The sequence below is a fragment of the Hypanus sabinus genome, chromosome 3 (assembly GCF_030144855.1).
Source record: "Hypanus sabinus isolate sHypSab1 chromosome 3, sHypSab1.hap1, whole genome shotgun sequence".
In the NCBI taxonomy this organism is placed as follows: domain Eukaryota; kingdom Metazoa; phylum Chordata; class Chondrichthyes; order Myliobatiformes; family Dasyatidae; genus Hypanus; species Hypanus sabinus.
The window spans coordinates 1,757,918-1,785,430 of NC_082708.1; the positions used below are offsets into that span (position 1 = coordinate 1,757,918).

Below are 27,513 nucleotides of genomic sequence, written 5' to 3' on the forward strand. Positions count from 1 at the left end.
ACTGTCAGTGTGAGTGAACCTTGCTCTGGAACTGTCTGACTGTCAGTGTGAGTGAACCTTGCTCTGGGACTGTCTGACTGTCAGTGTGAGTGAACCTTGCTCTGGGACTGTCTGACTGTCACTGTGAGTGAACCTTGCTCCGGGACTGTCTGACTGTCACTGTGAGTGAGCCTTGCTCTGGGACTGTCTGACTGTCAGTGTGAGTGAACCTTGCTCCGGGACTGTCTGACTGTCACTGTGAGTGAGCCTTTCTCTGGGACTGTCTGACTGTCAGCGTGAGTGAGCCTTGCTCTGGGACTGTCTGACTGTCAGTGTGAATGAGCCTTGCTCCGGGACTGTCTGACTGTCAGTGTGAGTGAACCTTGCTCCGGGACTGTCTGACTGTCACTGTGAGTGAACCTTGCTCTGGGACTGTCTGACTGTCAGTGTGAGTGAACCTTGCTCCGGGACTGTCTGACTGTCACTGTGAGTGAACCTTGCTCTGGGACTGGCTGACTGTCAGTGTGAGTGAGCCTTGCTCTGGGACTGTCTGACTGTCAGTGTGAGTGAACCTTGCTCTGGGACTGTCTGACTGTCACTGTGAGTGAACCTTGCTCTGGGACTGTCTGACTGTCAGTGTGAGTGAACCTTGCTCTGGGACTGTCTGACTGTCACTGTGAGTGAGCCTTGCTCCGGGACTGTCTGACTGTCACTGTGAGTGAGCCTTGCTCTGGGACTGTCTGACTGTCAGTGTGAATGAGCCTTGCTCCGGGACTGTCTGACTGTCAGTGTGAGTGAACCTTGCTCTGGGACTGTCTGACTGTCACTGTGAGTGAGCTTTGCTCCGGGACTGTCTGACTGTCAGTGTGAGTGAGCCTTGCTCTGGGACTGTCTGACTGTCAGTGTGAGTGAGCCTTGCTCCGGGACTGTCTGACTGTCAGCGTGAGTGAGCCTTGCTCTGGGACTGTCTGACTGTCAGTGTGAGTGAGCCTTGCTCCAGGACTGTCTGACTGTCAGTGTGAGTGAGCCTTGCTCTGGAACTGTCTGACTGTCACTGTGAGTGAGCCTTGCTCCGGGACTGTCTGACTGTCAGTGTGAGTGAGCCTTTCTCCGGGACTGTCTGACTGTCACTGTGAGTGAGCCTTGCTCTGGGACTGTCTGACTGTCACTGTGAGTGAGCCTTTCTCCGGGACTGTCTGACTGTCACTGTGAGTGAGCCTTGCTCTGGAACTGTCTGACTGTCAGTGTGAGTGAGTCTTGCTCTGGAACTGTCTGACTGTCACTGTGAGTGAGTCTTGCTCCGGGACTGTCTGACTGTCAGTGTGAGTGAACCTTGCTCCGGGACTGTCTGACTGTCAGTGTGAGTGAGCCTTGCTCCGGGACTGTCTGACTGTCACTGTGAGTGAGCCTTGCTCCGGGACTGTCTGACTGTCAGTGTGAGTGAGCCTTGCTCCGGGACTGTCTGACTGTCAGTGTGAGTGAGCCTTGCTCCGGGACTGTCTGACTGTCAGTGTGAGTGAGCCTTGCTCTGGAACTGTCTGACTGTCAGCGTGAGTGAACCTTGTTCCGGGACTGTCTGACTGTCAGTGTGAGTGAGCCTTGCTCCGGGACTGTCTGACTGTCAGTGTGAGTGAACCTTGCTCTGGAACTGTCTGACTGTCAGTGTGAGTGAACCTTGCTCTGGAACTGTCTGACTGTCACTGTGAGTGAGTCTTGCTCCGGGACTGTCTGACTGTCAGTGTGAGTGAACCTTGCTCCGGGACTGTCTGACTGTCAGTGTGAGTGAGCCTTGCTCCGGGACTGTCTGACTGTCACTGTGAGTGAGCCTTGCTCCGGGACTGTCTGACTGTCAGTGTGAGTGAGCCTTGCTCCGGGACTGTCTGACTGTCAGTGTGAGTGAGCCTTGCTCCGGGACTGTCTGACTGTCAGTGTGAGTGAGCCTTGCTCTGGAACTGTCTGACTGTCAGCGTGAGTGAACCTTGTTCCGGGACTGTCTGACTGTCAGTGTGAGTGAGCCTTGCTCCGGGACTGTCTGACTGTCAGTGTGAGTGAACCTTGCTCTGGAACTGTCTGACTGTCAGTGTGAGTGAACCTTGCTCTGGAACTGTCTGACTGTCACTGTGAGTGAGCCTTGCTCCGGGACTGTCTGACTGTCAGTGTGAGTGAACCTTGCTCTGGGACTGTCTGACTGTCAGTGTGAGTGAGCCTTGCTCTGGGACTGTCTGACTGTCAGTGTGAGTGAACCTTGCTCCGGGACTGTCTGACTGTCAGTGTGAGTGAACCTTGCTCCGGGACTGTCTGACTGTCAGTGTGAGTGAACCTTGCTCTGGGACTGTCTGACTGTCAGTGTGAGTGAACCTTGCTCCGGGACTGTCTGACTTTCTGTGTGAGTGAACCTTGCTCCGGGACTGTCTGACTGTCAGTGTGAGTGAACCTTGCTCTGGGACTGGCTGACTGTTGCCGTGAGTAAGCCCTGCACTGGGATTGTGTGATGGTGACATACTGAGGGACTCTGTAAAGCGCACAGAATTGTACAGCAGAGGGACAGGCCATTCCCCTACAGCTCTGGGCCAGACACATTGTCATATGGATCTGGTCCCAGCTGCCTGCACAATGTCCACGTCCTTCCATTGCCTCATGTCCATTTACAGCCTCTGACACACTTCTATTGTATTTGTCACAAACTCTGGCACCACTTTCCCAGCACTCAACACTGTATGTAAAAAATCTTTGGCCAGAAGACCACCAGACCTACAAGCAGGATTAGGCCTTTCAGCCTATCAAGTCTGCTCTGCCAAACCATCATGTCTGATTTATTGTCCTTCTCAACCCTGTTCTCCTGCATTCCCTATGTAACCATTTCCTAATCAAGAACTCATCCAATTCCACTTTAAGTACACCCAATGACTTGGCCTCCACAGCCTTCTGTGATGAAGTTCACAGATTCACCTCCCCCAGATAAAGAACTTCCTCCTCATCTCTGTTCTAAATGGATGCCCCTCTATTCTGAGGCCCTGGTCCTAGACACACCCTTCGTAAGAAACATTCCCTCCACATCCAATCTATCTACTGTAGGTCCTTCAATATTCAATAGCCTTCAGTAAGATCTTCCCCACCCCCATTCTTCTCAACTCCAGTAAGTATAGGCCCAGAGCCATCAAATGCTCCTCACATGTTAACTGTTTAAGTGCTGGACACACACACTCCTTAACTTTTCTGTCTCTAATCTAAAATGCATGCTCCCTAGAAATTGATATTTCAATCCTGAGGAAAAAGGTATAGTCTGTCCACTCTATCTATGCCTCACATAATCTTATAAACCTCCATCAGATCTCCCCTCAGCCTCCGCCACTCCAGAGGGAACAACCCAGCTTTGTCCAGCCTCTCATTATAGCTCATGGTTCAATGGGTCCATTTAATATCAGAGAAGCTATGTAATATACAATCTGAAATTCGTGCTCTTCACAGACATCCACGAAAATAAGAGAAGCCCAAGGAGATTCCCCGATGGTATCCACAAGCTAGAAAGGCCACAATTAGGAAGATTATATAATTAAGAAGTTGGAGTAGGAGGAAGGGCATAAGAATTTTGGATCATTGAGCTCTATTCCAGAGAAGGTGCGATCTGTTCAGTTGCACCTGAACTGGCAGGGGGGACTAATATCCTAGTGGGAAGGTTTGTTAATGCTGCATGGTGGGATTTGAGCTAGAGTTGCAGGGGGATGGGAACCAGTGAGCCTGAACAGTTACTGGAGAGGTTTTGGAGGCAGATGTTGGTAAGACCTCAGATAAAGTTAGGAATCAAAAGGTTGAGCATGGTGTGACTAGTGTCCTCGGCTGCATATATTTCAATGCAAGTAGTATTGTAGGAAAGGCAGATAATAGTGCTGAAGATGAGGTGGCTGGTTTACAAACAGAGGCAATGTGTAGTGAAGAGAGGCTGGTGATGGGCCAAAGTTGCAGTCAACAGCTTGAGTTGCAACGTACAAGGCGGGCAATCAAAAAGTGTGACAATGGGACTGAAAATGTTGTATTTGAATATAAGCAATACACGGAATAAGGTCGATGAACTTGCAGCACAGTTGCAGATGAGCAGGTATGATGTTGTAGGCATCAAGGAATCATGGCTGAAAGAAGATCATAGATGGAAGCTTAATGTCCAAGGATACATATTGTATCAAAAGGACAGGCAGGAAGGCAGAGGGGTTGGCATTGCTCTGTGGGGAGAAAATTAAATTAAATCGATAGAAAGAGGTGACATAGGGTCAGAAGGTGTTGAATCATTGTGGATAGAGCTAGGAATTGCAAGGGTTAAAAACTCGCTGATGGGATTTGTATATGACCCACAAACAGTAGTAAGGATGTGGACTGCAAATTACAGCAGGAGATAGAAAATGCGTGCCAAAAGGGCAATGTTACAATAGTCATGGGGGATTTCAATATGCAGGTAGATTGGGAAAATCATGTTGATGTAGGTTTACAGGAGAGGGAGTTTCTAAGGTGCCTATGAGATGGCTTTTTAGAGCAGCTTGTGGTTGAGCCCACTAGGGGATCAGTTATTCTGGATTGAGTGTTGTGCAAAGAACCAGAATTGATTGGAGAGTTTAAGGTAAAAGAACCCTTAGGGAATAGTGATTATAGTATGATCGAATTTACCCTGAAATTTGAGAAGGAGAAGTTAAAGTCAGATGTATCAGTATTACAGTGGAGTAAAGGGAATTATAGAGGCATGAGAGAGGAGGTGGCCAGAATTGATTGGAAAAGAACACTGGCAGGGATGATGGCAGAGCGGCAATGGCTGGAATTTCTGGAAAAATAGAAAAGTGACACAACGGTGGCAAACAAGAGGTCAAAGGGGACATAAACCAAAGAAAAGGCATATAATAGGGCAAAAGTTCATGAGAATATAGAGGATTGTGAAGCTTTTAAAAATTAGAGACAAGGAATTGGTGGACAAAATGATTAAGTATTTTGCATAATTCATAATTCTCCACCTTCCCCCTAGCCCACTTCCATCCAGCCTATCACCTCCCAGCTCTCTACTTCATCCCTCCCCCCACTTCTTATCCCCTCTCCACCATCCCATGTTACTTCACTCCTGATGAAGGGTTTCGGCCCGAAACGTCGTCACTACCTCCTCCCATAGATGCTGTCTGGCCTGCTGAGTTTTCCAGCATTTTGTGTTTTTAAGTATTTTGCATCAATCTTCAATATGGAAGACACTAGCAGAATGGTGGAAGTTCCAAGTGTCAGGGGTCAGAAGTGGGTCAAGTTGCCATAATTAGAGAAAAAGTTCTTGGGAAACTGAAATGTCTGAAGGTAGATAAGTCACCTGGACCAGATGGTGTACACCCCAGGGTTCTGAAAGCGGTGGCTGAAGAGATCGTGAAGGATTGGTAATGATCTTTCAAGAATCACTAGATTCTGCAATGGTTCCAGAAGACTGGAAAATTGCAAATGTCACTCCAATCTTCAAGAAAGGAGAGAGACAGAAGAAAGGAAATTATAGGCCAGTTAGTCTGACCTCAGTGGTCAGGAAGATGTTGAAGTCAATTATGGATGAGGTCTCAGGGTACTTAGAGGCGCATGGTAAGTAAGCTGTAGTCAGCATGGTCTCCTCAAGGGAAAATCTTTGCTGATAAATCTGTTGGAATTCTTTGAAGTAATAACAAGCAGAATAGACAATGGAGAATCGATTGATGTTGTGTACTTGGATTTTCAGAAGGCCATAGACAAGGTGCCACACATCAGGATACTTAACAAGGTATGAGCCCATGGTATTACAGGAAAGGTTCTAGCATGGATAATGCAGTGGCTGATTGGCATGAAGCAGAGAGTGGGAATAAAGGGAGCCTGTACTGACTGACTAGAGGTGTTCCACAGGGGTCTGTGTGGAACTGATTCATTTTATGTTACATGTCAATGATACGGACAATGGAATTGATGACTTTATTGCAAAGTTTGCAGACTTTATAAAGCACTGGTGAGGCTTCACTTGGAGTATTGTGAGCAGTTTTGGGCTCCTTATCTTGGAAAGAGTGAGCTGAAATTGGAGAGGATTCAAAGGAGGTTCACAAAAATGATTCCAGGATTGAATATCTTGTCATATGAAGATTATTTGATGGCTCTGAACCTGTTTTCACTGGAATTCAGAAGAATGAAAGGTGACCTCATTAAAACCTATCAAATGGTGAGCGGCCTTGATAGAGTGGATGTGGAGAGGATGTATCGTATGGTGGGAAAGTCTAAGACCAGAGGATACAGCCTCAGAATAGAGGAACATCCTCTTAGAACGGAGATGAGGAAGAATTTCTTTAGCCAGAAAGTGGTGAATGTGTGGAATTCATTGCCACAGGCAGCTGTGGAGGCCAAGTCTTTATGTATACTGGTAGTTAAGGCAGAGCTTGATAGATTCTGATAGCTCAGGGCACAAAGGGATAGAGGGAGAAATCAGAAGATTGGGACTGAGAAGAAAATTGGATCAATCATGATGAAATGACAGCAGACTTGATGGGCCAAATGGTCTAATTCTGCATTTATATCTTTTGGTCTTATGGTGTTATGAATGAATGACAGTAGAATGTTAGAACTGCCAAAGCCCCCTCTCCCCACTGCCACACACAAGCAGCAGCAGAGCACCAACCCTCCCCCATTTATTCCAGCAGGAAGCATTGGCGCCCACCACCCTCTAAGCAAGCAAAAGCAAAGCCCCAAACAGAGACAGTGACCTGCACTCCAACAAAACATAACTGTTCTCCTGACAGTTCGACATGCCACCGGCTCTCTCTCCCTAACAGGGGACAGAGTGCATTACCCTTTCCACAGCAAGAGGAGAGACCAACAAAAAACACATTTCACTAATTACAATGTTACAGTTGCCACCTTGCTTTGGTTCCAAGTTCTCCTTGAGAATCCCCCATGCATCCAAGGGTTCTAAAAGAGGTGGCTCAGGAAATTGCAGATGCATTGGTAATCATTTTCCAATGTTCCTTAGATTCAGGATCAGTTCCTGAAGATTGGAGAGTGGCTAATGTTATCCCACTTTTCAAGAAGGGAGGGAAGGAGAAAACGGAAAACTATCGCCCTGTTAGCCTAACGTCAGTCGTGGGGAAGATGCTTGGGTCCATTATTAAGGACGAAATAGTGGCACATCTTGATGGCAGAAATAGGATTAGGCCGAGCCAGCATGGATTTACCAAGGGCAAATCATGCTTGACTAATCTGTTGGAGTTTTTTGAGGGTGTAACAAGGATGTTAGACGAGGGTAAGCCAGTGGATGTTGTGTACCTAGATTTTCAGAAGGCATTCGATAAGGTGCCACATAGGAGATTGGTGAGTAAAATCAGAGCTCATGGCATTGGGGGCAAGGTTTCAACATGGATAGAAAACTGGTTGGTAGATAGAAAGCAAAGGGTAGCAGTGAATGGGTGTTTCTCGGACTGGCTGGAGGTGACTAGTGGGGTACCACAGGGCTCTGTATTGGGACCACAGCTCTTTACGATTTATGTCAACGATTCAGATGAGGGCATTGAAAACTATATCAGCAAGTTTGCTGACGATACTAAACTGGGTGGCAGTGTGACATGCGAAGAGGACGTTAGGAGAATACAAGGAGACTTGGATAGGCTGGGTGAGTGGGCAGATACTTGGCAGATGTCATTCAATGTGAATAAATGCGAAGTTATCCACTTTGGAAGCAGGAACAAGAGGGCAGAGTATTGTCTGAACGGTGTAGAGTTAGGTAAGGGAGAAATGCAAAGAGACCTAGGAGTCCTAGTTCATCAGTCAATGAAGGTGAATGAGCAAGTGCAACAGGCAGTGAAGAGGGCAAGTGGGATGTTGGCCTTTATTACAAGGGGAATTGAGTACAAGAGCAAGGATGTCCTTTTGCATTTGTACAGGGCCCTGGTGAGACTACACCTGGAATATTGTGTACAGTTTTGGTCTCCTGGTTTAAGGAAGGACATTCTGGCAATTGAGGAAGTGCAGCGTAGATTCACTAGGTTGATTCCTGGGATGGCAGGGCTGTCTTACGCAGAGAGATTGGAGAGATTGGGTTTGTACACGCTGGAATTGAGGAGATTGAGAGGGGATCTGATTGAAACGTTTAAGATAATTAAAGGATTTGATAGGATTGAGGCAGGAAATATGTTCCAGATGTTGGGAGAGTCCAGTACCAGAGGGCATGGATTGAGAATAAGAGGTCAGTTATTTAAAACAGAGTTGAGGAAGAGCTTCTTCTCCCAGAGAGTTGTGGAGGTGTGGAATGCATTGCCTTGGAAGACGGTGGAGGCCAATTCTCTGGATGCTTTCAAGAAGGAGCTAGATAGATATCTGATGGATAGGGGAATCAAGGGATATGGGGACAAGGCAGGGACTGGGTATTGATAGTGAATGATCAGCCATGATCTCAGAATGGCGGTGCAGACTCGAGGGGCCGAATGGTCTACTTCTGCACCTATTGTCTATTGTCTATGAGAGAGAGAGAGGAGGGGTGTGGGGAATCGCCTGAGTACAGAGGCCTCTGACAGCCATATCCGCTGTCCCGATATTCTATCTGTCTCCCACATCACCTCAGTTGAGAACACCGGCATGGAATCAGTTTGTCCACACAGCTGCAGGACCTCACCCTGAAGGCTGCATCTGCCAGTCACATCCTGGGGATATCAAAAACAGCCGGTCGGTGAGCTGCACGAATCATTGCCATAGAGAGCCACAGTTTTGGGCGCAGCTGAAGATCACAGACTCCAACAGAACCCCATCCATCTTGAAAAGGTAAAAAGGAGACATTAAAGGGAAGAAATTAAACTGTTTTTCAGATGAGTTTGAAGAAGGCTCCATCCGGTGACATCTTAGCTCTGCCTCTAATCCAGACAACATCCTGGTAAACTGCCTCCCGCACTCTCCTGAAACTTCCACATCCTTCCAGTGATGGGATGACCAGAACATCAGATAATAAACATGTACTTTTACCCCTAGGTCTCTTTGTTTTACAACGCTCCCCAGGATCCTGACATTCACTGTGTAAACTGTGCTTTGGTTTAACTTCCCAAAACACATCTCTTTGCACTTGTCAGAGTTAAGTTTCTGGGCCAACTTTTCCTGATCAAACACCCTCCCTAACTGCCCACCACTCCACCAATATTGGTACCACCTGCAAAATTCCACCATCAGTCTCAACAGAATCATAAGTATGAAGAAAAAGAGAGCACCGGTTCATGCGAAAATTGCTTGTGCCCGCAGAGTGCACATGTTTCCGTTGAGTTTGACCTTTTACACAAAGTTTGCCTGTCCCTGCAGAGTTTACCTGTTCCCACTCAGGGCGTGGGCTCGCCCAGAGCTTGCTTGTTCCCATGTAGGCTGCCTGTTCACATGGGCGCTTAATGTCTGCTGTGATGTTGCAGGGATCTCCCCAGCGTGGTACAGCCAGATGACAAGAGAACACAGAGTGTGGATAAAGTGCCCAGTCTCCAGCCTGGCACTGGGGAGTGGGCGGTCCAGGCACTAGCAAAGTGCAAACTCCTCGGCAAGACCAAGTTCTACTATCTCAAGGTCCAGCAAAATCAGGAGTTCAGGTACGGCAGCAGGGGGTGGGGAGGTGGGGGGGGGGGGGGGGCGGGATGTGGAGCAACGACTGAAATGGAACTAGTAACCACAGAAAGAACATGTTGTGATTTATGCTCAATCTTGTGGAATCTATGGCAAAGAGGCCATTTGGCCCATTGTGTCCTTGCCTACTATCAGAAGAGTCAATCCCACACCATGCTTTCCCTATAACCTTCAAACTGTTGTCCTTCCCTCAGCCCAAGACACGGAAATTTGACTATGGTGGGCTATCAAGGCACAGGAGGAGTCCAGTCCCAGTATAATCACAGTGGGGTATCAGGGACAGGTGGAGTCCAGTTTCTCTGTTAACCTGTGAGGTGTCTGGGCTGTGTTTGTCCTCAGTCCTGTGTCAATAGCAGAAGATTCTGCAGATGCTGGAAATCCAGAGCAACACACACAAATGCTACTGAAACTTGGCAGGCCTGACAGCATCAATGGAATGAATAAGCAGTTGATGTTTTTGGCGAAGACCCTTCCTTGGTTGAAGCAAGTTTCTCACATGCCTATCCTGCTTATTATTTCCTCAAAGAATTTCAACAGCTTTTTCTTGCAAGATTTCCCCTGAAGGAAAGCATGCTGACTATGGCCTATTTTACCATGTGCCTCCATATACCTCAAATCCACATCCTTAACAATCAACTCCAACTACTGAGGTCAGTCTAACTGGCCCATAATTTCCTTTCTTCTGCTTTTCTACCTGCTTGAAGAGTGGAGTGACATTTGCAATGTTCTAGTCCTTTGGAACGATACCAGAATCAATTGTGGAATGCTCTGCCACAGTCTGCGGTTGGGGCCAAGTCTGGGTATATTTAAGGCAGAAGTTGATAGTTTCCTGATTGGTTATATCCTTTGATACCCTAACAAGAAGGCAGGTGTATGGGGCTGAGTGGGATCCGGGATCAGCCGTGATGGAATGGTGGAGCAGACTCGATGGGCTGAATGGTCTAATTCTGCTCCTAAGTCTTATGGTCTAATTGATTCTTGAAAGATCATTACTCAAGCCTCCATAATCTCTTCAGCCACTTCTTTCAGAACCCAAAGGTCTAGACCATCTGGTCCAGGTGACTTGTCTATCTTCAGACCTTTCAGCTTCCCCAGTCCTAATGAAGGATCTCGGCCTGAAACATCGAATGTTTATTCTCCTCCATAGATGCTACCTGATCTGCTGGGTTTCTCCAGCAGTTAAGTGTGTTACTGATTTTGTGTCAGTAAATTACTTTCTGGCTAAAGATTGTGTTGTATTGTGATGCCCTGATGGTTGAATTTCCTGTTGTCTCCACTGTATGCAGGTCTGCATTGTTGGGCAGTGGCTGGAGTTTCTGGAGTCTGCTAACTACTGTAGGTGCCATCCACTGGTTATTTCTCTCTCTCCTGTCTGTTCTAGGCCGTACGATCTCGTTGTAGTCCCCAAGGAGAAGGTGGATGTGGAACACTTTGTTTTCTCTACTTTTGGAGTCCTCTCCGTGTGTCCGAGCCAGGAGTCCCAGGTGATGTCATTGGGAGAGTGGCAACGAGAGGCCATGGTGTGGAGGGCTCTGAGACACATCCCATTCTTCAAAAACTACCTCCTGCGCAAGGCATTCACACAGTGAGTCTCTTCCATCTCCCAGAACAAATTCCCACCATTCTGCCTTTAGTTAGAATAGATGGATCACTCCAGGGGACCTGGAGTCATGTGCATCTCTCAGGAAAAATTCCCACAGTGTCCACCCGTAGTGTCACTCTTGGAGAGCAGAGAGCAGTGGGGATTCAGGAATCAGGGTTACTCACGAGCTACATCTGGGACCAGGCTGCAGAAAGACTTCAGTGGGGACATGGACAGGAGAACTGAAAGGGCAAGAAGGTGGCTTATGGCATATCATGTGGGAAAATGTCAGACCATCACACTGGCACAGAGTTGAATTATAGAGTAATCCTTAGATGAAGAGAGACCAGGAGACGCTGGTGTTTCTGGTGGTCCTGGCGTGGATGCTACCTGGACTCCTCCCTGATGGGAGTGGGACAAACAGTCCATGAGCAGGGTGAGTTCAACCTCATTGTGCTCTGGAAACTCAGTCAAAACATTGTGGTTCTGTAAAATACTGGAAACATATCAGGTAGCATCTGTGGATAACCAGAGAAGGTTTCTCATTTTCCAAATTGGGGCAAAGAGACAACAAGTTAGTTTTGTTTCCAAGAAGTAGACCAGAACAACACAGCAAAAGGCTCTTTGGCTCACAATGTTGTACCAAACCTCTTAAATTAGTAATCAAATGGCCAACTAAACCAATCCCTTCTGCCTACACAATTTCTATATCCATCATTTTCTTCACATTCAAATCAAGTTTATTGTTATTTAACTATATGCATGTACATAACTTTTATGACCATATAATGTATATAGAAACAAGACAACATTTCTTTGAACCTGGGTGTAAAGCACAGTAGTATACATAACACATGATAACTAATGAAGGTTAGAATAAGATCTGCAGATGAATCACACATAAATGACAAAGTGCATTAATATTAAATATTGTAAGATATGGAACAATTTAACCAGTGACACTTCAAATATGATGTGAGCAGGAGTTCAGAAGCCTAATGGCCTGTGGGGAAAAACTGTTTCTTATCCTGACCATTATTGTCTTTATGCATTGGAGTCTCCTGCCTGATGGTAGAAAATCAAAGAGGATGCTGGATGGATGGGTGGGATCCTTAATAATACTAAATGTCCCCGACGGATGGTAGAGAGACCCCTATGATCCCCTCAGATATTCTCACAGTCCTTTGTAGGGACTTCTGGTCTGATGTTTGACTGCTCCCGTGCCAGATGGAGATGCAACTTGTCAAGACGCTCTCAAATGGTGTTCCTATATAACACAGTTAAGATGGGTGGGGTGGGGGGAGCCTTACTTGCCTCAATCTTCTCAGGAAGAGGAGGCACTGCTGGGCCTTCATGTTCAGAGGTGATACTGAGGGACCAGGTGAGGCCTTGGAGCACTTGACTCTCTCTACAGATGTACCCTGTATTCACGGGGGCAGGGGGGGAATGGTTCATCTGCAACTTCCTGAAGTCCATGATGATTTCCTTTGCCTTCTCTTCATTCAGGCTTAGGTTGTTCTTCTCACACCAATCACCAGCCATTCCACTCTGATTCATCATCGTTCTTGATAAGGCAACCACTATTGTGTCATCCACAAACACGGTTTGAGCTGAATCCTGTGACACAGTCATGCGTCAACAGTGTGAACAGCAGTGGGCTGAGCACACAGCCTTGGGGAGCACCAGTACTCAGCGTAATAGACGAGAGGTGTTGCTGCCCACATGGACTGACTGTGGCCTTACTGTTTAGAAGTCCAGTATCCAATTGCAGAGGGAGGCGTTGAGACCCAGCAAGGACAGTTTCCCTATCAGTTTCTGCAGTATGATGGTGTTGAACACTGAACTGAAGTCTATAAACAGCAGATGGGACAGACAGAGTGGAGGGCAGAGAGTATTGCATTGTCAGTGGATTGATTTGAGTGATTCGTGAACTGGAAAGGATCTGGTGTAGCCAGAAGAGAGGCTTTAATGTGCTCCATTACCAACCGCTGAAAGCATTTCATAATGGTTGATGTTAATGCAAATATCACTCCACTACCTTTGCACCAGGGAGGAAGACAAAAGAGAGGAAATTATAGGCCAGTTAGCCTAACCTCAGTGGTTGGGAAAGTGTTAGAGTCCTTTATTAAGGATGAAGTTTTGGGATACTTTGAGACTAATGATGAAATAACTGATAATGATACTGCAGAAATAATAACAGGGACAAGGAGATGGCAGGTGAACTAAATGAGTATTTTACATCAGTCTTCACTGTGGAAGACACTAGCAGTGTGCTAGATGTTGAAGTGTGTGAGGGAAGAGAAGTGAGTGCAGTTACTATTACAAGGATCAGCCATGATTGAATGGTGGAACAGACTTGATGGGCCTAATGGCCTAATTCTGCTCTTACATCTTATGGTCTAGAATAAGTCAAAGTCAGCATGGTTTCTGTGAAGGGAAATCTTGCCTGACAAATCTGTTAGAGTTCTTCGAGGAAGTAAGAAACAGGGTGGACAAAGGAGAGGTAGTGGATGTCATTTACTTGGATTTTCAGAAGGCATTTGATAAGGTGCCTCACATGAGAATGCTTAACAAGATGAAATGCTATGGGATTTACAGGAAAGATACTGGCATGGATAGAGAAACAGCTGACAGCCAGGAGGCAGCGAGTGGGAATAAAGGGGGATGTCATGTATTGAAATGGTAAGGTCAGTTCATGTAGTTTGACACCTGTCAAGTACTGTGATGATGTCATCAGTCTGGGACAGAACAACAAGTGATGTAAGGGAGCTTGGAAGTGAAAATGAGAAACAAAACCACATTCAGAGCACATAGTATCGAGTGCTATCTGATTAAGTACTGAGATAGGCTGCAAATACACAACAGGGGTAACAAGGATATGGAGTTTGAAAGGAAGTTTAACGTTAGTCGATAGGAATGGAGAAATCCAGGATCAACCACTTCCAATGTTTTATGGAGCCAGGTTCAAGATGAACACGGTGGCTCAACTCATTTGAACTTTATGCTGACAGTAAAGGACTGATAGTGGACGATAACTCAACAGATAATACGAAACAAAGATGGAGAGCACTACCTTTGCACCAGGTGTGCAGGATATATTCTCAACACTACTAAACACGGGACAAGTCACAGAATATCTGGCAGTGGTGGATGCGCTGAATGCTTACTCCGTTCCCCAGGTCAACACTACGTTTGCCCTGCAGCTTTTCATCATCTTGCCCAAAAACAAGGTGAGATGGTTCAACAGTTCTCTACTCACCTTCTGCAGGCAGCAAAAGACTGATTTTCTAACTGACACAGACAACCAAATCAGAGATGCCATAGTGGGAAAATGTAACTCAGTCTATGTGCGGGGAAAAGTACTGGAAAAATTGCAGGCCTGGTGCTCGCCAACATACTGGAAATGCAGCACAGTATGAAAAAGTAGAGGAGCAGTTATCAGCCATGTCACTCCAAGGGAGCCAGCCAGAGACTGTGTACTGTGTTTTACACTGTGGGGACACAACAATAGCTTTCAATAGGTACATTTAATGTCAGAGTAATGTATACAATACACATCCTAAAATGCTTTTTCTTTGCAACCATCCATGAAAACAGAGGAGTGCCCCAAAGAATGAATGACAGTTAAATGCTATACCCCCAAAACCCCCAACTCCCCCCTCCCACACATATTCAGCAGCAAAGCAATGACACCCCCTCCCCCACCAGCAAAGAAACATCTACACCCCCACGGAGTACTCAAGCGTGCAGCAAACCATCAATAAAGACACAGACATGCAGTACCCCAAAGATTACTCGTCTCCCTAATAAAAAGAGCTGTCCCCATTTCACAAGGCACAAAGACAGGGGAAAAGGCAAGTCTACCAATACAAATGAAAGGAAATACTACAGATGTGGAAACACAGATCGTCCGGGCAGAGACCCAAAGTGTCCAGCTCGTGGACAGACCTGCAGAAAATGCACCACTTTGCAAAAATGTGCCAGACAAAAAGATTAAACACACCAAAAGTAAGCCATGTTGAGGATGAACAGAGGAATTTGCATTTGTTGTTAGTGAGACTGAGTCATCTGAAAAAATTACTTTTGGTGAAGGGGATGTAAATCTGTGTATGTTAGCAGATTCAGGAATCAGAAGTAATTGATTGGGTGAAAAGGTGTGGGAAAAGCTGAAGTCAGAGAAGATAAAGTGCCACTCGTATATCCCCAAGCAGAAGAGAAAGCTGTACCCATATTCATCCAGCAATCACTGGAGGCTGAAGGGTGTTTGAATGTGAAATCAGTATTGTAATCAGAACAGACCAGGCAGAGCTCATTGTGATAAAGGCAAAGGTAAGCCACTCCTAGGGAGAGAAACAGCACAAAACTGGGTGTGTTGAAAATTGGAGAAAATGTGTCAGTAGTGACAGACATTAAAGAGTCACTTAAGCTGCAGTACCCAGAAGTGTTTGAAGGGTTAGGAAAGCTGAACACTAAACAGATCAGTCTGTACATTAATTCAAAGGTAAAGCCTGTGGCCCAGCCATTCAGACACATACCTTACAACTTAAATTGAACAGCTGATGAAAATGGATATTATTGAGCAAGTTGAAGGCCCATCTCCTTGGGTTAACCTGGCAGCAATTTTACCAAAACCCAACAAGGACATCAGAACGTGCCTAGACATGAGAAGGGCAAATGAAGCAATTGTAAGGGAGAGATAGCCCATTCCAACCATAGATGAGATACTACAGGGTATGAATGGACCAAACTAGTCTTGAAATGGGGCCATCACCAGCTAGAACTAACTCCAGAATCTAGAGAGATAACTACATTTGCTGTGCATAACATTGAGCCCTTGGACACTACCTCACTTTCTTTAATATATAGTATTTCTGCTTTTTGCACGATTTTTAATCTATTAAACATAAGTGTACTGTAATTGATTTATTTATTTATTATTTTTATTTTTTTGTCCTTCTATGTTATGTATCGCATTGAACTGCTGCTGCTAAGTTAACAAATTTCACATCACATGCCGTTTTAGATACTGTTGGTGGGGATGACCTACCAGGAATAAGTTGCAGTGGTCCTGTCTCTGGCACTGAGGTTGGACCCTCGACTAGGAAGGGGAGGAGGGAAGAGAAGAGAGTGGTAGTGATAGGGGAGTCTATAGTCAGGGGGGCAGATAGGAGATTTTGTGGGGAAGATTGGGAGTCTTGGATGGTATGTTGCCTCCCTGGTGCTGGGGTCTGGGACATCACAGATCGGGTGCAGGTAATTCTCGAGAGGGAGGGCAAGAACCCAGATGTTGTGGTCCATGTAAGGACCAACGATGTGGGTAGGATGAGTGAGGGTGTCCTGCGTAGTGAGTTCAGGGAGTTAGGTGCGAAGATGAAGTGCAGGACCTCCAGGGTAACAATCTCAGGATTGCTCCCTGTGCCACGTGCGAGTGAGGCAAGGAACAGAAGGATTATACAGATTAATACGTGGCTGAGAGGATGGTGCAGGAGGGAGGGCTTCAGGTTTTTAGATAATTGGGCTTTGTTCCAGGGAAGGTGGGATCTGTTCCGACGGGATGGTTTACACCTGAACTGGAGCGGTACTAACATTCTTGCAGGAAAGTTTGCTGGTGCTTCTCGGTGGGGGGGGGGGGTTTAAACTAAATTTGAAGGGGGCAGGGACCCAGAATGCAAGAGAGGATAGTGAGATGAAGAATAAAGGACAGTTGGGGACTACATGGCTTTGGAATATTAAGTGTGTAGTAGAGAAAGGTGAGGCGGAACAAGTGATAAGGAGGACACATGTACAGAGGGATGGTCTGATGGAACATGGAGTTAAATGTGCAGAAAGAATAAGTAAATTTAGGAAGGACACCAAAATTCAAGGGGCGTATAGCCCGATGGGAGTTCGGGGAGCTGGGTTAAGCACAATAGGCAGCGATTTAAACAGAGAGAGGAGAAATGGGCTAAAAATTCTATATCTGAATGCACGAAGTGTCAGAAATAAGGCGGATGAGCTTGAAGCTCAGGTGCGAATGGGTAACTATGATGTTGTTGGGATAACGGAGACATGGCTGCAGGGAGATCAGACCTGGGAAATGAATGTACAAGGGTATACATGCTATCGTAGGGACAGAAATGTGGGCAGAGGGGGTGGGGTGGCCCTGTTGGTGAGGAATGAGATTCAGTCCTTTGCAAGGGGGGACATAGGATCAGGAGAAGTAGAGTCTGTGTGGATAGAACTGAGGAACAGTAAGGGCAAAAAGACCCCAAGGGGTGTTGTCTACAGGCCCCCAAACAGTAGCATGGCTATTGGGTGCAAGTTGAATAGGGAGTTAACATTGGCATGTGGCAAAGGTAATGTCACAGTAGTTATGGGGGATTTCAACATGCAGGTGAACTGGGAGAATCAGGTTGGTGCTGGACCCCAGGATAGAGAGTTTGTAGAGTGCCTACAGGATGCATTCTTGGAACAGCTTGTATGAGAGTCGACCAGGGACAAGGCTATTCTGGATTTAGTGTTGTGTAATGAACAGAATTTGATAAACGATCTTGAAGTAAAGGAGCCATTAGGAGGTAGTGATCATAATATGGTAAGTTTTTATCTGCAACTTAAGAAGGATAAGGGCAGCTCGGAGGTGTCAGTGTTGCAGTTGACCAGGGGAAACTATGGAGCCATGAGGGAGGAGCTGGCCAAAGTTAAGTGGACGGATATCCTAGCAGAAAAGACAGTGGAACAACAATGGCAGATATTCTTGGGAATAATGCACAAAGTGCAAAATCAGTTCATCCCCCAGAGAAGGAAGGATTCAAAGGGGGAAAAGGGGCCACAGTGGTTGACAAAGGAAGTCAGAGATTGCATAGCATTAAAAAAAAGAAGTATGACAGAGCTAAGGTGAGTGGGAGGACAGATGATTGGGAAATTTTTAAGGAACAACAGAAATTAACTAAAAAGGCAATACGGGGAGAAAAAATGAGGTACGAACGCAAGCTAGCCAGGAATATAAAGGAGGATAGCAAAACCTTTTTTAGGTATGTGAAGAGAAAGAAGATAGTTAAGAACAATGTTGGGCCCTTGAAGAATGAATTGGGTGAAATTGTTATGGGAAACAGAGAAATAGCAGAAGAATTTAATATGTACTTGAGATCTGTCTTCACTAGGGAAGACACAAGCAATCTCCCAGATGTATGGATTGGTCAAGGACATAGGGTAACAGAGGAAATGAAACAGATTGACATTAAGAAGGAAACGGTGATGAGTAGACTGATGGGACTGAAGGCTAACAAATCCCCAGGTCCAGATGGTCTGCATCCTAGGGTACTAAAGGAGGTGGCTCTGGAAATTGTGGATGCATTGGTAATCATTTTCCAATGTTCCTTAGATTCAGGATCAGTTCCTGAGGATTGGAGAATGGCTAATGTTATCCCACTTTTTAAGAAAGGAGGGAGGGAGAAAACAGAGATCTATCGTCCTGTCAGCCTAACATCAGTAGTGGGGATGATGCTAGAGTCCATTATTAAAGATGAAATAGTGGCATATCTAGATAGCAGTGATAGGATTGGGCCGAGCCAGCATGGATTTACCAAGGGTAAATCATGCTTGACTAATCTATTGGAAGTTTTTCGAGGATGTAACCAGGAAGTTAGACAAGGGAGATCCAGTGGATCCAGTGGATCCAGAGATCCAGTGTACCTCAATTTTCAGAAGGCATTTGATAAGGTCCCACATAGGAGATTGGTGGGTAAAATCAGAGCTCATGGCATTGGGGGGAAGATATTGACATGGATAGAAAACTATTTGGCAGATAGAAAGCTACGATTTACTTCAACAATTTAGATGAAGGCATTGAGAATAACATCAGCAAGTTTGCTGATGATACTAAGCTGGGTGGCAGTGTGACATGTGATGAGGATGTTAGGAGAATTCAGGGTGACTTGGATAGGCTGGGTGAGTGGGAAGATACTTGGCATCTGTGAATGTGAATAAGTGTGAGGTTATCCACTTTGGGAGTAAGAACAGGAAGGCAGATTATTATCTGAATGGTGTAGAGTTAGGTAAGGGAGAAATACAAAGAGATCTAGGAGTCCTTGTCCATCAATCACTGAAAGTGAATGAGCAAGTGCAGCAGGCAGTGAAGAAGGCTAATAGAATGTTGGCCTTTATTACAAAGGGAATTGAGTACAAGAGCAAGGAAATCCTTTTGCATTTGTACAGGGCCCTGGTGGGACCACACCTGGAGTATTGTGTACAGTTTTGGTCTCCAGGGTTAAGGAAGGACATCCTGGCTGTAGAGGAAGTGCAGCGTAGATTCACCAGGTTAATTCCTGGGATGTCTGGACTGTCTTATGCAGAGAGGTTAGAGAGACTGGGCTTGTACATGCTGGAATTAAGGAGATTGAGAGGGGATCTGACTGCAACGTATATTAAGGGATTGGACAAGATAGAGGCAGGAAATATGTTCCAGATGCTGGGAGAGTCCAGTACCAGAGGGCATGGTTTAAGAATAAGGGGTAGGTCATTTAGGAGAGAGTTAAGGAAAGACTTCTTCTCCCAGAGAGTTGTGGGGGGTGTGGAATGCACTGCCTCAGAAGGCAGTGGAGGCCAATTCTCTGGATGCTTTCAAGAAGGAGCTAGATAGGTATCTTATGGATAGGGGAATCAAGGGATGTGGGGACAAGGCAGGAACCGGGTATTGATAGTAGATGATCAGCCATGATCTCAGAATGGCGGTGCAGGCTCGAAGGGCTGAATGGTCTACTTCTGCACCTATTGTCTATTGTCTATGCCGGTGATAATAAACCTGATTCTGATTCTGATCAAACACCTGAAAACAACGCCAAAGTGGGCTCAGGTAAATGGTGAATTGGAGTGCCAAAATGCATCACTGATGGAAAGGATTAGCGTTGCTCAAGTAGAAGGACGTGACTAGAAATGTGAACTGAGAAATGATGTGACTGTGTACAGATCTGTGGAACATGCCGCTGCAGGGAAAAGTCCTGCCAAACTTCTCTACAACTGCAAAATGAGGGGGAAGTTACCAGACATCAAGGAGGTACACACAGCAGATTTGGAAGTACGAGATCTGGATGCAGAGCAAAAAGGAAAGTACAAGCTGTATGCAGGCGATCACAGAGGAGCACAAGAGTCTATTGTAAAAGTTGGGGACACTGTGCTTATCCAGCCAGAAAAAGTGGACAAATTCACCACACCTTTCAACACAACACCACATAGGGTGGTGAGGAAAACAGGGAATCAAGTTACAGCTGAATTTCCAACTGGAGTATAGCATGCAAGGAACAACACATATGTAAAAAAAAGAGTTCAACACAAGAGACTGTTGACAAACAGGAGGAATTTCAAGGATTTGACAATGAGGTACTGGAACAGGAGGACAATATGATGAACAGTTACAGACAAGCTCAGATTCACAGTGAGAAAAAGCCATCAGCAGATATTGAAAGCAAAGAGAAACCAGCAGAGAGACTTCAAAGGATAGAAAACAACTTCTGAAGTTTAACGATTTAAGGAGCTTTAAGTTGTAGGTTTTGAAAGAATGAAAACTGTTGTAAGTTGAAAATGAACTTTTCAGTTCCAGAGTTATCAGTAAGTTGAAACAGAAAATGTGTTGGTTATAGTCATGCATGTGTTGAATTGAAATGGTTAAATCTGTGAGTTGAATGTGTTCTAAAACATTAAAGTTCATTTCTCAGGAAAGGAGGGATGTCATGTATTGAAATGGTAAGGTCAGTTCATGTAGTTTGACAGTTGTCAAGTACGGTGATGATGTCATCAGTCAGGGACAGAACAACAAGTGATGTGTGGGAGCATGGAAACGAAAATGAGAAACAACACCACGTTCAGAGCACATAGTGTCAAGTCCTGATATGTACACTATCTGATTAAGCACTAAGATAGTTTGTAAATAAACAACAGTCTCTTCTTGTTGACTGCCAGTGACTAGTGGTGTTCCTCAGGGGCCAGTATTGGGACCACTACTTTTCACATTGTTTGCCAATGATTTAAATAATGGAATTGATGGCTTTGTGGCAAAGTTTGCGGATGATGCCTTAAATGTACATTAAATGTACCTATTGAAACCAGTTAGCCTAACCTCAGTGGTTGGGAAAATGTTGGAGTATTTACTTAAGGATGAGGTTTTGGGTGTACTTGGAGACTAATGATAAAATAAGACAAAATCAGCATGGTTTCTGTGAAGGAAAATCTTGTCTGACAAGTCTGTTAGAGTCCTTTGAGGAAGTAACAAGCAGGGTGGACAAAGGAGAGGCAGTGGATGTCATTTACTTGGATTTTCAGAAGGCATTTGATAAGGTGTCACACGTGAGGCTAATTAACAAGATAAAATCCTATGACGTTACAGGAAAGATGCTGGCATGAATAGCGGAATGGCTGACAGACAGGAGGCAGCAAGGGGGAATAAAAGGGGCCTTTTATGGCTGGCTGCCGGTGACTAGCGATGTCCCTCAGTGGTCAGTACTGGGACCACTACTTTTCACATTGTTTGTCAATGATTTTGATAATAGAATTGATGGATTTGTGGCAAAGTTTGCAGATGATGTGAAGATAGGTGCAGAGGTAGGTACTGCTGAAGAAGCAATGTAACTGAAGAATGGGCAAAAAAGTGGCAGATGGAATACAGTGTTGGGAAATGTACGACAATGCATTTTGGTAAAAGGAACAATAGTGCAGACTACTATCTAAATGGGGAGAAAATTCAAACATCAGAGGTACAAGGGTACTGGAGTCCTCGTGCAAGACTGCCAGAAGGTTAACTTACACATTGATTCTGTGGTAAAGAAGGTAAATGTAATGTTGGCATTTATTTCAAAGGGAATAGAATATAAAAACAAGGAGATAATGCTGAGGCATTGTAAGACACTCGTCAGGCTACACCTGGAGTATTGCCAACAGTTTTGGGCCTCTTATCTCAGAAAGGATGTGTTGTCATTGGAGAGAATTCAGAGGAGGTCCACAAGGATGATTCTGGGAATGAAAGGGTTAACATGTGAGCCCTATTTGGCAGCTTTGGGCCTGAACTCACAGGAATTTAGAACAATGCAGGAGGATCTCATTGAAACCTACCAAATGTTGAAAGGACTAGATAAGGTGGATGTGGAGAGGATCTTTCCTATGGTGGGGTATCCAGAACTAGAGGGCATAGCCTCAAAAGTGAGGGGCGACCTTTTAGAACGGAGGTAAGGAGGATTTTTTTTTAACCAGAGGGTGGTGGATCTGTGGAATGTTCTGCCACAGACTGCAATGGAGGGCAAATCTGTGGGTATATTTCCAACAGAAGTCGATTGTTTCCTGATTGGTCAGGGAATCAAAGGATATGGTGAGAAGACAAATGTTTGCGGTTGTGTGCAATGAATGGCATAACTCTGCTCCTATGTCTTATGGTCTTAATGACTTCAACATCTTCCCAACCACTGAGGTCAGACTAACTGGCCAATCATTTCCTTTCTTCTGCCTCTCTCCTGAAGAGTGGAGTGACTTGCAATTTTCCAGTCTTCTGGAACCACTCCAGAATCTAGAGATTCTTGGAAGAACTTTGATAGGATGCAAAACTGGGCTGAGAAGTGGCAGATGGAGTTCAACCCAGATAAGTGTGAAGTGTTTCATTTTGGTAGGTCAAATATGTTGGCAGAATATAGTATTAATGGTAAGATTCTTGGCAGTATGGAGGATCAGAGGGGTCTTGGGGTTCAAGTCCATAGGACACTCAAAGCTGCTGCGCAGGTTGACTCTGTGATTAAGAAAGCATACAGTGCATTGGCCTTCATCAATTGTGGGTTTGAGTTTAAGAACCAACAGGTAACGTTGCAGCTACATAGGACTCTGGTCAGACCCCACTTGGAGTACTGTGCTCAATTCTGGTTGCCTCCTTACAGACAGAATGTGGAAACCATAGAAAGGGTGCAGAGGAGATTTACAAGGATGTTGCCTGGATTGGGGAGCATGCCTTATGAGAATAGGTTGAGTGAACTTGGCCTTTTCTCCTTGGAGCGAAGGAGGATGAGAGGTGACCTGATAGAAGTGTACAAGATAATGAGAGGCATTGATTGTGTGGATAGTTAGAGACTTTTTACCCGGGCTGGAATGGGTAGCATGAAAGGGCATAGTTTTAACGTGCTGGGGAGTAGGGTTGTCGAGATGTCGGGTTAAGTTTTTTACGCAGAGAGTGGTGAGAGTGTGGAATGGGCTGCTGGCGGCAGTGGTAGAGGCGGAAACAATAGGGTCTTTTAAGAGACTCATGGATGGATAAATGGAGCTTAGAAAAATAGAGGGCTATGGGTAAGCCTAGGTAAGGACATATTCGGCACAGCTTTGTGGGCCGAAGGGCCTGTATTGTGCTGTAGGTTTTCTATTTTTCTAAGATCACTACTAATGCCTCCACAATTTCCACAGCCACCTCCTTCAGAATCCTGAGGTAGTCCATCTGGGACTTACCTACCTTCAGACTTTTCAGCTTCCCAAGAACATTCTCCCTAGTAATGGCAACTACACACTTCTGACCCCTAACACTCTGGAACTACTACCACACTGTTAGTGTCTACCACAGTGAAGGTTGATGCAAAATACTTACTGAGTTAGTCCACCATTTCCTTGTCCTCATTACTACATCTCCAGCATCATTTTCTAGTGGTCCAATATCCATTCTTGCCTCTCTTTTACACTTTATCTATCTGAAGTAACTTCTGCTATCCTTTTTAATCTTATTAGCTAGTTTATTTTCATATTCCATCTTTTCCTTAATGACCTTTTTCGTTGCCTTCTGTTGGTTTCCCGATCCTCGAACTTCCCACTAATTTTTGTTCGATTACTTGCTCTCTCTTTGGCTTTTATGTTGTTTCGACTTCTCTTGTCAGCCACTGTTATATCATTTTGTCTTTAGAATACTTTTGTTGCTTTAGGATGTATATATCCTGTGCCTTCTGAATTGGTTCCTGAAATTCCAGCCATTGCTGCTCTGCCGTCATCCCCACCAGTGTTCTTTTCCAGTCAGTTCTGGCCAACTCCTCTCTCATGCCTCTATAATTCCCTTTGCTCCAGTGTAGTACTGAAACATATGGCATTAGCTTCTCCCTCTCAAATTTCAGGGTGAATTCTATCATATTAAGTTCATTTGCTCTAAAGATTTCTTTTACCTTAAGCTCTCTAATCAATTTTAGTTCATTGCACAAACTACAATCAAGAATATCTGATCCCTGAGCGGGCTCAACCATGTGCTGCTCTAAAAAGTCATCTCATAGACATTCTAGAAATTCACCCTTTTGGAATCCACCACCAACATGATTTTCCCAATCTACCTGCATATTGAAATCCCCCATGACTATTGTAACATTGCCCATTTGGTACGCATTTTCTATCTCCCGTTGTAATTTGTAGACCACATCCTTTACTACTGTTTGAGGGTCTGTATACAACTCCCATCAGGGTCTTTTTACCCTTGCAGTTCCTTAGCTCTATTCACAATGATTCAACACCTTCCGACCCAATGTCACCTCTTTCTAATGATTTGATTTCATTTTTTAGCATGAGACCCACGCCTCCCCTTTCTGCCTACCTGGCTCTCCTTGCAGCACAATATGTCTCCTATGATGCTAAGCTCTGAGCTGTGAACTTCTTTCAGTCATGATTCCATGATGCCTAATATCTTACATACCAGTCTGTAACTGTGCTACAAGTTCATCCACCTTATTTCATATACTGCTCACATTCAAATGGCCAAACACCTAATTCACTAGGGAGTCTTTCCCATACCTTCTCCGGGATTCACATCAAGGACACTAGGATGAGGGACTAGTAATGCGAAGCTTCCATCAACTGATACATCAGAAGCTGGGCTGTGGGTTCTGAGTCATTACCAGAGCCAACTGAAAACAAGTGAGAAAAAGTAATTAGTACAAGAAGACATTAACAAATGTTCTATTGAGACAGAGATCCCAAAAGCAGATAAATTCCAACTGCTCCCCCATCCCTTCTCTCTCTCTCCCGGTGATGTGCTCAAACCCGTCTTCATCTCTGTCTCTCCCTGCCTTCTGCCAGCTCCTTACACCAGTCTCAATCTGCTTGCACCCCCCCCCCATGTACCTGTCATTCGCCACTCTTGCCCCTCACCGTTATTGTATCCCCATGTTTCAGAATCGTTGAAGGGTCTCGACTCGAAATGTTGACTGTTCATTTCCCTCCACAAATGCTGCGCGACCTGCTGAGTTCCCCAGTGCTTAATGTGTTAGAACATAGAATATTACAGTACAACATAGACCCTTCAGCCCACAATGGTGTGTCAGCCTTCTAACCCTTCAACTTAACCCTTCCCTTCTGCATATCTCTCCATTTTTAAAAATTATCTTCAATGTCTCTAATGCATCTGCCTCTACCACCAACCCTGGCAGGATATTTCAGACACCCACCACTCCCTGTGTAAAGAACTAGCTTCTGAGCTAGAGGTTATATGCTACCACAATAGGTTCATGATATTTGGGTTGTTTTCTCTGGAGCAGTGGAGGCTGAGGGGAGATCTGGTAGAGGTTTCCTCAATAGGGTAGATGATCTTGTAGCACAGCTTAAGATTGGCAGGTATGACATTGCAGGCATCATTCAACAATTACTGAAAGAAGATCATATTTGGGAGCTTAACATCCAAGGATACACATTTTATTGAAGTGGGGGCTGGTTCTGTTGGTTAAGAAATGAAATCAAATCCTTAGAAAAAGGTGAAATAGGATCGGAAGGTGTAGAATCCTAGAGTATCTCAGTAAATATATTTATATAGAACATAGAATAGTACAGCACATTACAGGCCCTTTGGCCCACAATGTTGTGCCGACCCTCAAACACTGCCTCACATATAACCCCCCACCTTAAATTCCTCTATATACCTGTGTAGTAGTCTCTTAAACTTCACTAGTGTGTCTGCCTCCACCACTGACTCAGGCAGTGCATTCCACACACCAACCACTCTCTGAGTGAAAAACATTCCTCTAATATCCCCCTTGGACTTCCCTCCCTTTACCTTAAAGGCATGTCCTCTTGTACTGAGCAGTGGCGCCCTGGGGAAGAGGCGCTGGCTGTCCACTCTGTCTATTCCTCTTAATATCTTGTACACCTCTATCATGTCTCCTCTCATCCTCCTTCTCTCCAAAGAGTAAAGCCCTAGCTCCCTTAATCTCTGATCATAATCCATATTTTCTAAACCAGGCAGCATCCTGGTAAATCTCCTCTGTACCCTTTCCAATGCTTCCACATCCTTCCTATACTGAGGCGACCAGAACTGGACACAGTTCTCCAAGTGCGGCCTAACTAGAGTTTTATAGAGCTGCATCATTACATCACGTCTCTTAAACGCTATCCCTCGACTTATGAAAGCTAACACCCCATAATCTTTCTTAACTACCCTATCTACCTGTGAGGCAACTTACAGGGATCTGTGGACATGTACCCCCAGATCCCTCTACTCCTCCACACTACCAAGTATCCTACCATTTACTTTGTACTCTGCCTTGGAGTTTGTCCTTCCAAAGTGTAATACCTCACACTTCTCCGACAAGTTTGGATAGATTTTTGCATAGTAGGGGAATTATGGGTTATGAGGAAAAGACAGGTAGGTGGAATTGTCCATGGCCTGATCAGCCATAATCTTATTGAATGGCGGAGCAGATTTAATGGGACAGATGGCCTACTCCTGCTCTTATTTCTTATGTTCTTATGAGTTGAGTTATGAAACTACAAGGATAAAAAGACCCTGGAGGGAGTTGGATACAGGCCATCAAACAGTAGCCAGGATGTGGGATATAAAGTACAACGGGTGATAGAAAATGCATGTCAAGAGGAATGTTATGATAGTCCTGTGGGATTTCAATATACAGGTAGATTGGGAAAATCAGTTTGGTACTGATTTTGCATCCCAAGAGAGGGGGAAAGGCAAATCTGGATAGGGTGTTATGTAATGAACCAGATTTGACTAGGGAGCTTAAGGCAAAGGAACCCTTGGGAGATTGTGATCACAATATGATAGAATTCACCCTGCAGTTTAAGAGGGAGAAGCTAAAGTCAGATGTATCAGTAGTACAGTGGAGTAAAGGGGATTACAGAGGCCTGGGAGAGGAGTTGGCCAGAATTGTTTGGAAAAGAACACTGGCAGGTATGACAGCAGAGCAGCAATGACTGGAATTTCTGGAAGCAATTTGAGAATGCACAGGAATACATCCCAAATAGGAAGAAGTATTCTAAAGGAAAGATGACACAAGAACACAAAAGGCTAACACAAGAGGCACACAGAGGCATGAGAGAGGAGCTGGCCAAAGTTGATTGGAAGGGTACACTAGTAAGGATGACTGTAG

At 45.1% G+C, this 27,513-nt stretch overlaps 1 protein-coding gene across 1 annotated transcript in view; it reads left to right on the top strand.

Moving 5' to 3' along the window:
• LOC132390686 (dynein heavy chain domain-containing protein 1-like) overlaps positions 1–27,513 on the top strand; it is a 199,595-nt gene that overhangs the window by 28,524 nt on the left and 143,558 nt on the right. The window contains exons 4-5 of the mRNA XM_059963243.1: positions 9,384–9,554; positions 10,970–11,173. Of these exons, the coding sequence (XP_059819226.1) occupies positions 9,384–9,554; positions 10,970–11,173 (375 nt within the window). The remainder of the gene's footprint in view (positions 1–9,383; positions 9,555–10,969; positions 11,174–27,513) is intronic.